The sequence below is a fragment of the Anarrhichthys ocellatus genome, unplaced genomic scaffold, assembly GCF_004355925.1.
Source record: "Anarrhichthys ocellatus isolate YVR2014 unplaced genomic scaffold, GSC_Weel_1.0 scaffold25, whole genome shotgun sequence".
Classification (NCBI taxonomy): Eukaryota; Metazoa; Chordata; class Actinopteri; order Perciformes; family Anarhichadidae; genus Anarrhichthys; species Anarrhichthys ocellatus.
The window spans coordinates 967,445-984,336 of record NW_022280055.1 but is presented as its reverse complement, the minus strand read 5'-3'; the positions used below and the strand labels follow the sequence as shown (position 1 = coordinate 984,336).

At 42.0% G+C, this 16,892-nt stretch overlaps 1 protein-coding gene across 3 annotated transcripts in view; it reads left to right on the top strand.

Annotated features, from left to right (window-relative positions):
• Nucleotides 1-16,886, top strand: part of slc24a4b (solute carrier family 24 member 4b) — a 30,930-nt gene extending 14,044 nt beyond the window's left edge. Inside the window, exons 3-17 of one of the 3 annotated variants that reach the window (XM_031861536.1) lie at nucleotides 2,254-2,330; nucleotides 4,555-4,629; nucleotides 4,723-4,807; nucleotides 4,921-5,024; nucleotides 5,408-5,482; nucleotides 5,556-5,581; nucleotides 6,472-6,525; nucleotides 8,567-8,721; nucleotides 11,501-11,670; nucleotides 11,963-12,098; nucleotides 12,552-12,718; nucleotides 12,864-12,978; nucleotides 13,530-13,642; nucleotides 13,795-13,860; nucleotides 14,721-16,886. In XM_031861536.1, the coding sequence (XP_031717396.1) occupies nucleotides 2,254-2,330; nucleotides 4,555-4,629; nucleotides 4,723-4,807; nucleotides 4,921-5,024; nucleotides 5,408-5,482; nucleotides 5,556-5,581; nucleotides 6,472-6,525; nucleotides 8,567-8,721; nucleotides 11,501-11,670; nucleotides 11,963-12,098; nucleotides 12,552-12,718; nucleotides 12,864-12,978; nucleotides 13,530-13,642; nucleotides 13,795-13,860; nucleotides 14,721-14,870 (1,568 nt within the window). In that variant the 3' untranslated portion in view covers nucleotides 14,871-16,886. Of the gene's footprint in view, nucleotides 1-2,253; nucleotides 2,331-4,554; nucleotides 4,630-4,722; nucleotides 4,808-4,920; nucleotides 5,025-5,407; nucleotides 5,483-5,555; nucleotides 5,582-6,471; nucleotides 6,526-8,566; nucleotides 8,722-11,500; nucleotides 11,671-11,956; nucleotides 12,099-12,551; nucleotides 12,719-12,863; nucleotides 12,979-13,529; nucleotides 13,643-13,794; nucleotides 13,861-14,720 lie in introns of all 3 variants that reach the window. The other 2 variants (XM_031861535.1, XM_031861537.1) reach the window with 2 other exon arrangements.
• Nucleotides 16,887-16,892: the final 6 nt, after the last annotated feature.

Sequence of the window (16,892 nt, the reverse complement as noted above, 5' to 3'; positions counted from 1 at the left end):
TCAGCACATAAACCTGTCGGAAGTGAAATGAGCTAAAGCCGCCTGCAATAGTCAATGTTGCTGTCAGATCCCCATGTCAGCGTGGTGTTCTCCAGATTGTCATTATATTTGCGTTCATGAAGACATTACTCATACTATTATTATTTTGTCCTCTAATCAGTTGCATTTACTGTCCTGAAGGCAGTCTTGGTGCTGCAATGAGACCTCAAATCAAGGCCGGATCAAAGAGCCATGACACAAAGACTCTGTCTGAGATGTGAAAAATGTCCATGTATGTGACGTAAATGAGTGAAATGCATCGGTTGATTTCAGTGGGCTTGGACCACATACTGTAGAGTGTCTGTGCCTGTGCAGTGTTCCAAATGCTGCGCTGATTCAGTTATGTGTGCACACTCCGCCGAATATCATAAATGCAGGCAACTGTGGGGATGGGACAGATGCAGTGAGAAGTCTCAGGTGAGCACTGTTCCACTTCACGAGTCCATATACGGCAAGGGCCCAAAGCTTGCCTTATATTCAATTACAAACAGCGTTATTCTGCTGGCTCAGACTACAGCAGTTTGTGGCATCACTTGGGTATTTGTATTTTTTGAACAGTAGTGCCACAGCAAAGCAGTCCCATCTACTGATTATTTCAATGTTGGGATAGCAAGGTCTACCACTTTGACCCAGACTGAAATATCGCAAAAAGATGATGAATCCTATTTTTGATGATCCCTTCACTTTTCATGTAGCGCCACTGTGACGCTCACATTTGTGGTATTGAGTGGAATGTCTCTACAGCGAACTGAAATTTAGCACAAGCAGTCATGTCCCCATCAGATGAGCTGTTGATCAACTTTGGTGCTCCCCTGACGGCATCATCGGGTGGAAATACTTGACCGTCGGTCACGGCTGTACTGTGTTTACCGCTAGTTAGCATGCTAGCACTAAACTAAGATGGTGAACATGGTAAATATTATACTTGTCATTGTGAAAAAAACAACTTGGCAACCCTAGCTGACCTGAAGAATGTTCTTTATTTTATTTACAGAATGTGTCTTTAAAAACAACAACAAACACCCCAGTTTGAACAGCTGGATCTTTATCAGTTATCCACTGAGAGCCAGACGCCAAATGATGCTGCACGTCCAACACAAACTTAAAAATTAAAAGTGCACAACAAAATGAAACGGCAAACAATTATCACAGTAACAACTTATCGCCACATGCTCAAGAATATAATTTAAAATGAACTGTTAAAACATCAATAAAAACTGTAATGCTAAATTCTTCATCCATTGTTGGCATGCTGACATTAGCATCAGCTAGCACCGATATGCTCCATGTGCAGTCACACGGAGCTCCTGCATGGCTGTAGACCTTTGTTAGTGCAGAATAAACTAAGTCTAAATGTAGCATAGAGATAGCTGTAACTTGTGTACGCAGTATGAGAGGTATGTTACAGGCTTGTTTAATAAGAAACGAGATGCGAGCCTGTAGCTCGGGGCCCAACAGGAACGGGTCGGACCGAGGCAGATCGCCCCAGATGCCGGGTCCCGTCAGGGCGACGACCAGCTTCTGTCTTAGGCCAGGTGCACTGTGGGGCGGTTGTGCTCCCAGAGATGTAGGCCGTATGGTGGCACCCTGTGTTCCAGCTGGAGCTCTGGTGATGGATGATGAGTCCTCAGCATGGATGGGGTTTTTTTTTTTTTTTTTTTTTTTTTTTTTTTTTTTTTTTTTTTTTTTGGCTTTAATTCTGTATGACTGCAAGCTCTTAATATAGCCCAGGCTTTTACATCAGGTTTTGAGAAGATGGGATGGGTTATTTTTTTTTTCTTCTTCCATGAATGGGTATGAAGTCATTGGTTGCCGAGTGGTGTGACATACTGCAGGCTGATTTTCAGTCCTTTGGAAATTCAAAGCCCTTGATGTTTTGAGTTTCCAGGTTCTTTTTTTTTTTTTATTTTTTGGATGATGATCACAGGCTGCTATTTAATTTGCATTTGAACCTTTCAGGCTGCAGTGCCCTGTTTTTAGGTATACGTGAGATTTTGTTGCTGTATTAGATGGTAAAGTGTGATGAGATAGAACAGTCAGGATGACACTCTGATCGATACCATGACCAAACTAATTCAATGTAAGCAAGCTGAACCAACAGGGCACACCAGGCCCATCATGAAGTCATGTGGTCCTCTCTGGGTGGGTCGGGGACATGTACCTCGCTGATGTGCCGCTCCTGTGTGGTGACCGTGACATTTCCTCTCTCCTCAGCAATACACGAGTTCCCCAATGACATTTTCACCAATGATGAACGTAAGAGCGGGGGCGTTGTGCTCCACATCGCGGCGGTAAGAGGACTTTCATTTTTTATTTTATTTTTTAGAAGCTGCTGCATCTCCCATCACATCTGTCCCCAATCAACACTTTTAGTAGAGCTCAGCTGGTTGCAGGTGGGTTTAGAAGCTTTTTACTTAGCAGACTAATTGCTTGTTTTTATCTTTTTAAAGGTTGGAGTCGCTGCATAGTAGCAGTTTTTGCTTAGCCTGGATGTCCGGATGCCACATAGGAGCTTTTTAATGCTCAAATGATTTTACACACAAATTGTCATTCACCTGTTTTGTGCAAAACAAACTCCTAGATGTAAACTCGCACGCAGATGAGAGGAAGATGTATAGGGAAGAAAAAAAAATGGGTAGAACAGTTCAGTAGTACTTTGAGCTTGGAGGTTCATGTCCTCTGTAATGCAGATCTTTTCTGAGAGAGGCCATGGGATACAAACAAAAAAAAGCTCTGGGAATAGCCAAGTAATTGCACTTTTAATATTTTATGACATTTATCTTAAATTATTAAAGCCAAAGCACAACCACATTTGACAGGGTGTATAATACAGTAAACAAAAAAGGGCAGGGAGCAAATCGGTACGAGAATGTAGAACTAGATTTAAAATCAGCGGATATAACCCATGCACATCGGAACCGCTGCAAAACTACAAGACCTCATTCATTTCATTTTACAGTTCTGAGTGTCGTAAAGCGATGTCTCTCACAGGAGAGCTTCAACTCAGGAGTGAGTGTAGATGGCTTCATAAATATGATGGTGTAACTCTGACGTTGGAAGTATTTTTAGTAAGAGTTTAATTTTAAGAATGATTACATTCATTAGAACAATGCTGAGGCCTATATAAATGTACATTTGTCTCCAGGACATGTATTTATCTTGAATGAGCTGCTTCTCCACATGAAAAACCCTGATTGACTATTTAGTCATGCTAAGCTCCAACTGACTTGACCTGTGGAGTTCAATGGAGTTCTTGGGTATTGTTCAGCAGGAGGTAATGCTCTTCATGCTGGCTTTAAAAAGTTTATTTTAGTCAAATGCAAGTCAGGGCTGTAGGATTAGACATTTCTGAGGTCATGAGGCTCTCCTCGTAACACATTCCCCATCCCGCTCAAACTGTTGACCAGAATGAATTGGACATGAATGGAAATTTGATATCTCAGCATGAAATGTTGCTTCAAAGCCTTCTCCACACTGGGGTAGAAATGCTGAGACTTTAAATAATGTATTGTTTTGTTGGATTAAAGGATAGGTTGAACAAGTCTGTCACATAGTGATAGTCGAAAATTCCCTTTTTTATTTTTGTTACGATGCCTCCGCTGCAGTTCGGCAAGGGAACACAGTGAATTGTATACTAAAAGGACTAGGACGATGTGAAGATACCGACTGGATTTGTCTAACTCTGACATTTTTGAGCAGAGCCAGTTAGAACAGAGGTGTGAGAACTGTAGTACTTTGCCTTCACAGCATGGTTAAGCACTTCTCACCACACAGATTACATTAGCGCAGAGATCCCCGCCTACGAGGGTACTTTAGAGAGTGCTCATCTTCTCTCGCGTTCTTAATGAAAACATTATCATGATCACTATCGGGTTGTGTGCGCCCACGTTTGGTTTCCCTTCTAAGGTTAGAGACGCAAATAGAAATGTTCATGACCGGGACATAAAGAGTCTTGTATGATTTGAGCAGTTCAGTATGCTGCTCTTACACTTAAGTGTCTCAAACTGGATGTTCCACGCTGAAATTTGACTTCTTATTGTCACTGCTGAGGAGTAAAATACTGTGTGTGTGGGGGGGGGGGGGGGGGGGGGGGGGGGGGGATCGACGCGTCTGATCATACTGCAGTCCTGCACTGCCCCCTGTGGATGGCATAGAGCAGAGCACCGCTGCTAGGGCTGCTGGGCCATGATGATGTCACAGCTGATCTATAATTTAGAAATCTCTCCTCAGCTACTGAAATATGCTGCCCCCCCCTCCCCACCTCTCCTCTCTCACATCTCTCCTGACGGATCCTGTAGATTTTTCAAATTGCAAGAGAGAACAGCTTGTTGCTGAATTGACATTTGAATTTAATGCAGGCACTATTATAATTGGATGCTGTGCTTTGAGATTCCCCTTCACCCGTCCTTTAGCTGGAGAACATCTTGCTCTATTAAGTTTGCTCATTTCTGCTGATTAAGGATGTATCTACACAGGGACACACACACAGCGTAACTCTACCGTTTCTGTCTATAGGCACTCTACATGTTTCTGGCCCTCGCCATAACGTGCGACGAATACTTTGTGACGGCGCTGGAAAAGATCTGTGAGGTACTTGGGAGTTGCAGTCTTTGATTTGTCAGCGTTAACATCACACGATGCCGTTGTTTGTGTAAACCAGACATCTTTGCTTAATTTCTGCAGAAACTTGATCTGAGTGAAGATGTTGCAGGAGCCACCTTCATGGCAGCTGGCAGCTCTGCGCCAGAGCTTTTTGCTTCAGTCATTGGTAGTGACACACATACACCCCCACACACCCCTACAGTATGTGTATACATTCAGACATTCCCAGATGGTTGGTGTCACCACTGGCTCTGATTGGCTGCCTCTCCACGTGTGCAGGTGTCTTCATCACCCACGGTGATGTGGGGGTAGGGACCATCGTTGGCTCGGCGGTCTTCAACATCCTTTGCATCATTGGTGTCTGCGGGATCTTTGCTGGACAGGTGTGTGTGTGTGTGTGTGTGTGTGTGTGTGTGTGTGCGTGTGCTAGAGGGAGTGACTTACTGCTCCGGCTGCATCTTTCTGTTTATTTATAGACTGCAGCACATGTGGAGCAGAAGTCTGTTTTTCTTTCTTTTTTTTTTTTTTTGCAGCGGGGAAACAAAGCCATCTGCTTTAGTTTGCTTTCTCAAAAATGGTTTTAGTAGAAATGGAGAACTAAACTCTGGAGGTGTAAATTAATTATAAATCAATGTTTCTTCTGTAAGCTCTTTCTGCCAAGTGAAATTCACATTAAGTTTGTTGGTTCACACCATATGTATGAACCAAAATGCTTCACAGAACCCTAATACACAATGATCTAAAATATGACCCCTTTTTAAATCAGGTGGTGATTTTAACCTGGTGGGCAGTTTTCAGGGATTCCTTCTACTACACCCTGTCTGTTTTGGCTTTAATTGCAGTAAGTTGGACCCCGTGCATTTTTTAAAATTGAAATCGGCCTAAGTTTGATAAAGCTATGTTTTCTTTTTCAGTTCATCTACGATGGGAAGATAGAGTGGTAAGTTATTCATCCAGTTTTGCTTTAAATGTGTCCATATTTTAAAACGGGACTGTCACTTTTAAAATAATTATTATTATTATGATTGGAACTCTAAATTCATAAGCAAGAAAACACCCTGAATCACTTCTTCACTCAATGACTTCGATTATGTTGATAAACTTTAATACAACTTTAGGACATTGCTGCGCCTCACATTACCATTCAGACTTAATGTTACACTACAATTTACCATTGTCCTGTAATTGTTACTTGTGGTGACAGAAGTCATTGTTCAGCAAAAGTTAGTCTGACATTAAAGGACACGTGTGTAGGATTTCGGGGGATCTCTTGGCAGAAACTGAATAAAATATTAATGACTGTTTTCATGAGTGTATAATCACCTGAAACAAAGAATATTCATGTTTCCATTAGAATGAGCCCTTCATATCTACATATGGAGCAGGTCCTCTTCATGGAGTCCACCATGTTTCACGGCCATGTTTCTACAGTAGCCCAGAACAGACAACCCAAACACTGGCTCTAGAGAGAGCCTATTGTGTTTTTACATTACCTGAAGGCTACCGTAGTCCTCAGTTGTGAAACTGTGGTAATGTGAGCTGCTGAGTGCAAAGCCGTGCAACTGCCACCCACCTTCTGAATTACGTTGCTCTGAAAGTAGGCGAGGCGAAGGTCCTGAAAGACACCATGGCGTTACCACGGGTTTGTACTCGGTAGCTCCCGTTAAAGCAGTCTCGGAAAGGGTGGAGTGAGCGGAGGGGTATTCTGTTGGTTGCAATCTGCAACCTCACTGCTAAATGCTACTAAATCATACACACTGATTTATTTCAAGTGTGTGGGAACCTGAATTCATTGTTTTATAATTAACCCTGTATTTTTATCCTCACCAGGTGGGAGAGTTTGATACTGGTGGTCATGTATGTTGGATATATCCTGATCATGAAGTGAGTTCTGCACGTTTTTGTTTTTTCAGTTGTTGTTCGAGCTGACTAACACATTCCCACTGCAACAACCATAGTGTAAACTTGGGGAGAGTTGCTGTAATTCTGCGCTCTAATACCTTTTTTTTTTTTTTGAGCATGAGGAGAGCACTCGGTAGTTTCACAAGAGAAGAGTGCGTTTCCAGCTGGAGGGGAGGGTCTCATTCATGTCCACTTATCCCAGATGTTAGAGAAAGATTAAGCTCAGGAGCCTTCTGGTGGAAACTATTTTATAATACGATTTCACGCAGTAAGGACACAATTTTACATTTTCTTATTTATGAATCTTTGACAAGTATGCTAGATATCAGAATTTCTATTCATTTTATATAATTGATTGAAAAATATGCTGCACATAGAATCCTCCAGATAATTAACTTTAGTAGTTTCCTATGTGTTTTATAAAACTCTTGCCCCATGACACTGAACATTTGATTATTAGAGTCAGAGTAGGGGTTCTTCTTCGTCTATTGTCTGGGGCGTGTGCATCCATTCACATAATTCGGTTACAATCGGCCCCGAAAAACGTCTCGTCCCCTGTCTCATTTAATCTGTTACCTTTCTGCTTGCATGAGCAAACTGTTTGCACAAAATACAGACTCTATCTATCACGACACATTTGTGTCTTTTATAGTCCAAGCTGCATAATGCCAACCCACGTCGTCCTGTGCCGCTGTCTCTGTCCAGCTGGTAATCTGTTAGTCTGCAGCAGCCTGCTCTCTCCCTGCCATAAGAGTTTAATCTTTCTCCCTCTGCAGTGGCTAAGAGCACGGGCTTAACCGGATCACTCCTCTCCTTTCTCATTTGGAGGAAAGAAGTGCTTACTGTATGTGCTGTTATATGTCTGCCCTCTCTCAAAAATATCCGCTGACCACTTTGGGCTGTTCCAGTCCAAATGGTGTAAAGTGGGTTTTATATAGCTCGATCGGAGCGCCGAGGTGACCTTCCAGGGCTTGGCTGTGATTCTTTTTTCCTCCTCAAATAGCATACATGCTGCCAATTGTGAAAAGGAGTAACACAAAATCCAAGAGTTAAAAAAAAGATGCCCATTTGTTTTTGGATATCATTAGTCAAGAATACTTGGGCCCAAAACTGAGCTGCTGTGATAGTCTTCAAATGCAGCCTTTGACGGTTGCGACCCCTGAATTGGGACGCAGCTAATGTAATTGGAAACGGCCAGCCTGCTTCATTCTTCATGGTTTGTGGTTCTGTGTGTTTAGCTAACATTTTCAGTCTAGCTAGCTAGCCTTTTCTCTTTTTTTTTTTTTTTTTAAATTTAAACTCAACTGTACAATTGAGTGTAAAATAGTATTTATCTTTTACAGCTTTTTGCCGGTGCTGGGCTTCATCAAACTCTACAAAATCTAAGAATCACTAGTTTAAAAACCCTCAATTCAGAGGAGAAACTTGGCATAAAGTAAAATGTGGAATTAAGAGAACGACATTGAATTTGAATATGCTGCAAACTGTAAAATACAAAACATTAGTTTTCATGTTAGCTTTTGAAGGTGTAACCTCTGAAAGGGATAGAGCTGTTCCTTAGATGTTGTCGCTGTTACTTTGCACACCTTTTGTTCAAAGGCAGCAGTAGTGAATTTGTAATCCATTTTTATGTAATGGCACTCAAATGGTCTTATTGAAGGCCCTTGTTGCGTATGAAAGCCTTGTGATTTGCCTCTGGGAAACACTTTTTCCCTTCTATTCTTATGCAGAACATCACATTTCAGCCATTTTTCACAGTTTATGCTGATGCAGTTTTTCAGAAATTGGGCCACATTAACTGTAAATTCACTCGATACAAGTACGGATAGTAAACAGGTTATTTTGGCTAATGGTACATAATATATATTTCAAACAAGTTGGCGTCTTTCATCTGAACCTCATAAACCCCATTCGCAAATGTGAATATTGACACTCAATCTTGTTTATTTCTTTCCCTTTTGGACTCTGGGCTGAATTATATCAGTATTTCTAATTCAGGGATTATGTTCCATCTGGTTACTAGATTCAACACCAGCATGCAGAGACTTTTCATGGGGTCGAAGTCTAACAAGAATGTGGCCAATGGCAACGCTGCAGCCAGCAGTGAGATGGAGGACGGTAATACTAGTTATGCCTATGTTTGGGATGACGACCCGTCATTGCCTTTAATCTCACCAGGTAAGGTTAATCAGACAGGCTGGGAACCCAACATTATTCTGTCCGAACATGGATCGGATGTTTAAATGGAGATATAGCGACGATTTGACTTCTGGAAGACTGTGGTTGTTTCCTTCTGTTAAAGGAGATGTGGCTTTAACCATTGCCCCCATCTGCTGAACTAACTTGAGTTTTTTCATCTTCTATGGTATTCTGTTGAAATTTACATAAAGGAATAGTTCAACATTTTGGGAAATATTGGGAAGATTGATAGTTTAGCCTACAGACTGGAAACGGATAGCTCACCTGGCTCTGTCCAAAGGTAACCGAAGCAATAGTCTGCCACTTACCAGCTGTGGAGCTCAAGTTATTGTTTACGCTTCAGTTTTTTTATGAATTTAACAAACAAGATATTTAATGTTAATATTGAGCTTTAGCGGTGCTTGTATGCATATTTTGTCACCAGCAGGTTTTCCTGTTCACACCAGTTTGTTCTCGTGCAACAGTGTGCTAAGCTAACCGGCTGCTGGCTGTAGCTTTATATTTAGCAGACAGACATGAGCGGTATTAAACTTCTCAACTCTCTGCAGGACTGCTAATAAACGCATCTCCCAAAACGTCAAACTATTCCTTTTAAACGTGATTCTGCAGAATCCCTTTCCGAAAGGTCAAGAAAACTTCAGTCCTTTGACCTCACAAACTGCACTACCTGAAGAGACGGTTCGTCAAATGTCTCCCTCTTACCTTTTTCTTTTTCCCTGTGGTAATTTATAAAGTTCTTTGTTCCTCCATTCATCTTCTCTGCCCGCTAAGTCCTCTTCTGAGTGATAAGCAACTGAAGCTTATCTGAGCATACAGGGGGCACTAAAATGGGAACAGCATAATGAAGATATTCTTTATCTTCCTTCGGTAATGCAGTTTAATGTCGGGGGACGTTGTTGTCTTGGGTTTCGAACTTATTAAAAAAACTTCTAAAAATTCGAAATACCATCTTTAATGTCACATTTGGGCGAGATTTCGTTGTAAACGCAGTTCTCCACTAATTGCTTTCCTGCTTTTGACCTTTTTCAGAACCCCTCAGAGATTTAACCCTTCCCTTTTGGCTGCATTAGTCTTAACATGCCTGTCTGTTTAGCCTTACTAAACTTATTCTTGCTTACTGTCAACAGTGTTGTGCTGCTGTGTGCCAATTCTTTCTGCTTGAATACTACTTTCTTCTGCCGGTCTCTGGGGCGTAGACCCACTCACTCCTGAAGTGGTAATGAATTTCACAAGAGGAAATGTTAATGCCGGCGCTCTCTTTACACAGTTAATTTATGTGCATCCTTGCATGCATAATAAGGCAGAGTTGAACTAATAAGTGTACTTCAGAACTTTTTTTTTTTTTTTATTCCCCATGCACTGCGTCTTATATCTAATTGTGAGCACAGGGCAAATGAGGAGTTATAGGATCCCAATAAAACATTTAAAGATATGTAGTATTGTCAGAGCAGAAATTGACTGAAGTGGACTGACATTTGTTTGTGTTGGACACCTGCGCAACAATTTGAGGTAGTTGGATCAAAGATGCCAGAGGTTGCCTCTCTCGTGCCATCATAAATATTCACAACTGTTGGGCAACTTCAAAGCTGCACCAGGCAATTTGGGAAAGCTATTTGATCAGTACCCAGAAATCATGTTAACTCGGCTGGTGTGTGTGTGATGTTTTATACCAGAGGGATGTGGGGACGGTTCAACTTTGGTAAGTCCAGGGGGGGGATGCCAAAGATTTTAAACTCTCCTTTACCTCCATGATATGAGGATAGAGTGAAGTGAAAGAAGGAAGAACTCATTTGGGACCGTTAATCTGCTACTCCGTCAAGATCGGGTGTTTTTTTTATTTTTATTTTTTATATTAGGTAGCCCCATCATAACTGAATTGGCTAAAGCCCCAAAGTAGTATTTCAGCCAAGAGAAGTTTGTCTGCCGCTCTGTGCGAGTCTTATTCACGTTGACATACGTACTTGTGCTGCAAATATATGCGGGTTTATGCAGTCTTAACATGCGAGTCTTTTCCACATCGGCACTAAATATTTCATATCAACTGAATGATTAAGTGTTCGTTCGTGGCTTCATCTCACTTCCCTCATTGCTGCTGAGACAACTTGCAACATAAAGGCGCCAACATCCATTTCCAGGTCACTTTGTAAAAGATGAGGGAGTGGCGCGAAAGGAGTGATTTCCAGAGCTTTGGAAAACACCCAGACTATTTTATTTATTTTTTTATTTTTTTATTTTTTTTTTTTTATTTTTTTTTTTTTTATTTTTTTTTAATTTATTTATTTTTTTTTAGGAGACGTTGTTGCTCTGTAGTTTTGATTTCTGTCTATAAAACTGCCCACGTTGTGATTTAGGGTAATGGGAATGGTGCGTGTTGACATAAAAAACTTGCCTGGTGCAGCTTAAGCTCCGATACGGTGACAAAGTAGCCCTGGTTGAGTGCTCATTAATATTCCTTAGTATCCCGGGACACTGTAGTGCGTCAGACTACAAAGTGACACTACAGATGTTTATAGTACGCACATATCTCTTGATGGCTCCTAAGTTTTAATTAGTCTTAAGGATGCTCCACCAGGGACTCTATTTTATTGGTTTCATTTAAGTGCATCGTACTTCCTGACTGAACCACGATGCACTTAAATGAATGAAAACAGTGCTATGTGTTGGTGTGCTAGATTGATGCACAGGTAATTTAAGTTATGATTTTTTTTTTTTTTTTTTTTTTTTTTGTATATTTGCATCATATTCCTCCAAACCTCAGTCAAGCCCACCAAGGCTTACAGCCGTGGATCGGTGGTGATGGTGGACGAGATCATGCACGCCAGCCCTTCAAAGTTCAGGTTCCCAGAAGCCGGCCTCCGTGTCATGGTCACCAGCCATTTTGGACCCAAGACCCGTCTGCGCATGGCAAGTCGCCTCATCATCACAGAGGTACAGCCTGACGTCGTTGCCCCAAAAAAGAGGATTTAGCTGCTGTTATGTGTTGTGTATTCTATTTGCAGCTTTGCACTTCTGAGTTAAGTTTCCAATTTAAGCCCCAAAGAGTTCCTTATCTCACTGGGAGAGTTTACATTTATGTGTTTTTCATTTCAAACAAAATGCATAAAAGATATGGCGGCGACGCAGCAGTCAAAAGTAGCAGTCTCTCTGTCTCATGTGCTCTTTGACGTCATTTTTTTATTTTTTTAAATTTATTTTTTATTTTTTATTCTGAAAGCGCCAGAAGTTGGTCCAAGCAGCTAATGGAGTGGAGACGCAAGTGATTGACGGGAAGGTTGAAATCGAGAATGGAAACGTGCCAGAGGACAAACCCAGCGAAGAGCCGGAAAATGAAACCATCTCTCCGTTTCATATTCCAAGTATGTCATTTGTGGATTTACACGATGCATGTGTGTAGTTAAGCAGACTTGGATGCATTCTTTACTGGGTAACAATGTTGTAACATTTCAGACGTATGAAACAATTTCATGTCATGTATTGCTCACTTGAAATAAGCAAAACTGAACTCAAATGTCAAAGAGAAATGCACATGTTGGCACTTAAACAGATAGTGGACAATATGTCTTCTTACAATGACTTTAGCAATCCAGTTGCTGGAAAGACAGATTCACATAATTGAAGAGGGGAAACCAGATTTGATTATAAAGTGCAAAGATTTGTGGGAAATGTGGTCTACAGGTTATCATGATCATGATAAAATTTGACGGTATGGCCTTTAAATTGTACTTTTCTTGTGGGCAATAAACTTTACTTCAACCATATTACTAAAGAGCAAGAGGCTAATCGCTTGTGCCAATGTGTTCTTGCTGCAGGCGGTATTGGCAGCCAGTTGAAGTGGCTGATCTCGTGGCCTCTGCTCCTGTTGCTGTTCTTCACCGTCCCGAACTGTGCCAAGCCTCGCTGGGAGAAATTCTTCATGGTCTCCTTCATCCTGTCCACCGTCTGGATTGCCGTCTTCTCCTACTTTATGGTCTGGATGGTGAGTGCGAAAGCAAGAACTTACTATTATTGAACCGTTAAACATTTGCAGCTAAGTAGGGGAGCATTGAACTTGGGTATTTGGTGTTCAGGTTGACAAACAGAAAATGCTATTTTTGAGCTCTAACACTGTACATTTCTCTCAGGTGACTGTAATTGGCTACACTCTGGGAATTCCCGATGTCATCATGGGCATCACTTTCCTGGCAGCAGGCACCAGCGTCCCAGACTGCATAGCCAGCCTCATTGTGGCTCGGCAAGGTAGACCGCTCCCTCTGAAACGGTTTTAGATTGCAATTTCCTCAGTTATTTATTATTAGTATAGTTACTGTAAATAACACTGTGGAGAGCCAGACGTTGATATTGCCTGATACACATTTCATATCACTAGTCCTCCAGGACCTTTTGTGGTGAAAGTGCTTTCTGGGATGTTCCTTTTCTTAAGGCGATAGAACATAGATGGAGAACTGAATCTAGATATTAAAATCTTAGTATTTATTGTAAACGAAGTGCAGATGGCATTATCATGCATTTTAGCCATAATTGATCAAAGTTTGTTGGCATTTACAAATGCATGTGTTGTCTGCTACATACAAATAAAAGAGTTGAACAAGTTGGAACTAAGCACAGAAACGAGAGGAAAGAGTTCGGTGTAGCCCTGCGTCAGCTGAATGAGAAGAATATCAAAGTACAGAACAGCAAAAACATTTGATAAAAAGGGATTATTCAACCTTAAAGTCTCAAAAAATCTTTTATATCCTTTCTTAAAGTTATTTTCCTTTATAAAATGGCTTCTTTTGGTTTTGTTGCAGGTTTGGGAGACATGGCCGTGTCGAACACTATTGGCAGTAATGTGTTTGATATTCTCGTGGGACTTGGGGTTCCCTGGGCGATACAGACCATGTGCGTCAGCTATGGATCAGTGGTAAGGAGCTCGTTTACCTTACTAGAACTTGTCGTGTCTGTATCAGTCTGCGTGTTGGCGTAAGAAACAACCAAAATTCTGTTCCTCCTTATCTTTGATGTTGACTTGAAAAAGATTGAGGAGAATTGTTGTCACTCTCTTGTGCGTCGCAGGTGATGATCAACAGTCGTGGCCTGGTGTACTCGGTGGTGCTTTTGCTGGGCTCCGTGTTCCTCACGGTGAGCAATAGTTAATGATGTTTATGCTGCAGTGGTCCCAGATGTTCACCACTCCCTGGAAGACAACTTGTTTTTTTCGAAGTGTATGAAGTAAAAATCCACACTGCTTTCACATAGTAGCCAAACAGAGATGCTGTTTATCTACCGTCACTGTTATGCAATAGCGACTGAACCAAGTTATGCAATTGGTTCATCAAAATGTAAAACATTCAGTGTTATAGTGTTCTCCTTCCTATGAAAGATCCTCTGGTGCAAAGGAGGTAATGAATTTATTTATTTTGGAATAAACAGAGGTGTGGATAATCACGCTGCATTCAATAATTAAGTGGAATGTGAAACTCTTACTGGGAAAAAATAAAGCAAAATTACCTTTTAACAATGTCTGACTTTCAGACCAGAACTCTGAATTGCAATCAACTCCTACTTCACAATGCGGTGTCAAACAAACATGAGTTTCAACACAGTTGGTAAAGAAATGTTACCTCTATACAAAAACATTTTCATTTGGTCTTTTTTTTTTTTTTAAATTTGTATTAATTACTGCAATAATTTTAGTTCATCCACACTTTTTCAACCTTAGCATCTCAAACACACACATGAGTAATGAGCCAGCTACAGAAAATCTGTTTGCTTCAACGGAACGATGGACACACTGCTGTAGCAAAAATGCCTCTCGTGGATCACAGTTTCAGGATGAGATTTGCATGATATGTGTATTGGCTGCCCAGTTACGTGCTATTGAGTCAGATCAGGGTGCATTCAACTATCACCTCTTAACTCAAGCTACTGCGCATTCAGATGTCATGCGGAACATGCGAGACCCAGCTCATGCCTCTCTGATGTATTCGTATTATGTGTAGGTGCTGGGGATCCACCTGAATAAATGGAGGCTGGACGTGAAGCTGGGCATTTACGTCCTGGTGTTGTACGCCATCTTCGTCTGCTTCTCCGTGATGATCGAGTACAACGTCTTCACCTTTGTCAACCTGCCCATGTGCATGGAGGACTAGAGCACAGCAGCATGCCTCCGATACCAAAACCTCAACGCTCCCATTGCAACCCCCAAATATTTTTTTTCTCCCCCAAGTATACTGGACCTATCTGCAGACTCTTTTTCTCCTCTCTTGCGCTCTTTCTTACGATCCTTTTAGTCCCAAATAGGAATCTCATTTCCTCAAGAGGCAGTACATGCTGTAAGAGTGGACTTCATTCTATGTCTCTAATTTGTCCTCTTGTCACACAGTGCCGGTCCTTAATTCTAATTATTTCAGGCATTGCCTGTTATTGCAGGAGAGTCTTTAGTTATTCTGTGCACCTGTTACCTTTCTACCCGTTTAGCATGCCTTTAGATGTTGGGGACCTCCAGAATCATAAGTGCCCCCTGTTGATTGTTGGTGTGTGTTTTCACTGTTTTCACATATAGATTTCCGCTCCATTTCCAAAGCCTTTCCACAAACCAAAAGAGTTTGTGACGGGGGAAATGGATTCCAACCAAAACCCCCACATAGAGATAACTCTCCATGAACTCACGCCTGAAAATAATTACAGTTCCTCCAGCACCCAAAGAAAGAAATACACTCTCCTTTCCCTCTCGACCCCATGGAGGAGGGCTTTGTCCTTGGCAGCTCCCCTCCTCCAGCCTGGACCCCCCCCACTCCCCTAGCATGGCCTTTGGCATCAGGGAGCAGATACTGTTAGCTCTTCACTTAACTCACCCGCCGCAACTCTCCTCCACCCTCACCTGCTTGATCAATTCTGCTGTTTTCTTAAAAAACAAAACTAAACAAAAAAGATGTTTTGTCAGGACACTTTTGTGTCGAGTTGTACCACAGTCCAGATCGGATGACACTGAGGGTGTTATGCATATGCAGCACTGCACAATGTAAACATGTAAACACTTTTTTTCTATTTTTTTTTTTCAAGCAAAGGTTTTGTCTAGTGTGAAATACAGAGGAGAGCTTGTTGCAAATGTAGGACATTGCCTGTTTTGTTTTTTTTTTCCACTGAAACAAATTGCACATGGAAATGCTCTTCTTGCTTTGTGCTGTAAGGAGATTTTGCCACTCGGAGGGGTATCTGGCTAGTGGTTGCGACTCCACTCCAGCATTCGTTTTTCTTTCAGCGATGGGTCAGTCCACTTTTCCCTCTGCACAACTTTAGAAAAAAAAAACTGGCTCTAGATCTGTGGGACGCATCGCAGTTCTGTCATCGTCAGGTGACTTGTTGTCGTCAGACGGCAGCAGCATGGAGATAGTTGTTTTAAAGAAAATGCAAAGAAACCAGGCGGTTCTCAACACTGACTGTCTGCTATAACACCCCCCCTGGCCAGTAGGGGGTACCGCAGCCCCTCTACCCAGGGTGGGGGTGCCAACCACAGCTGACGGTTATCAGGGAAACTCAGAGATGGACAACTCCAGCAGATGGCGATGATGATGGTCTCTTGATTTTGAGTTACATGTAGATATTGCACTTTAACAGCCGTCCTCTCATTCTGAATCAACTAGTGCTTCCGTGTGTGTGTGTGTGTGTGTGTGTGTGTGTGTGTGTGTGTGTGTGTTTGTGTGTGTGTGTGTGCGCTCAGTATGGGCCCACGCTACATTTCCCACACTGGGCTCTCAACTCTCGGACAGTTTGATTGGAACCTTAACATCATGAGCACACCCGCCTCTGTCTGCAGTGCATGCTAGGACATTAAATGCAGCTCCTCCACAGCACAGCAAAAGGCTGAGGGCTTCTGGGCGTTTCCATGGAAAACCGCCCAACCCACTTTACAAAAATCGGCAGCTACGAGCTACACTGCAATCCAGACATTTTGACATCATGCAAAAATGCCTGCGAGGAGGCCACAAGTGAGGTGCAGAGACTTACAAAAGCGCATGGGGGGGGGGGGGTTTAGTGTTTTTAAGTGTGGAGAAATATTCCTCTGCTTTGGCAGCAGGCACTTGTATATGCAATCTCAATTTAAAGAATTCTGTGACAGAAGGCTCCTGCAAGGCTGCCATATTGTGTGTGTGTGTGTGTGTGTGTGTGTG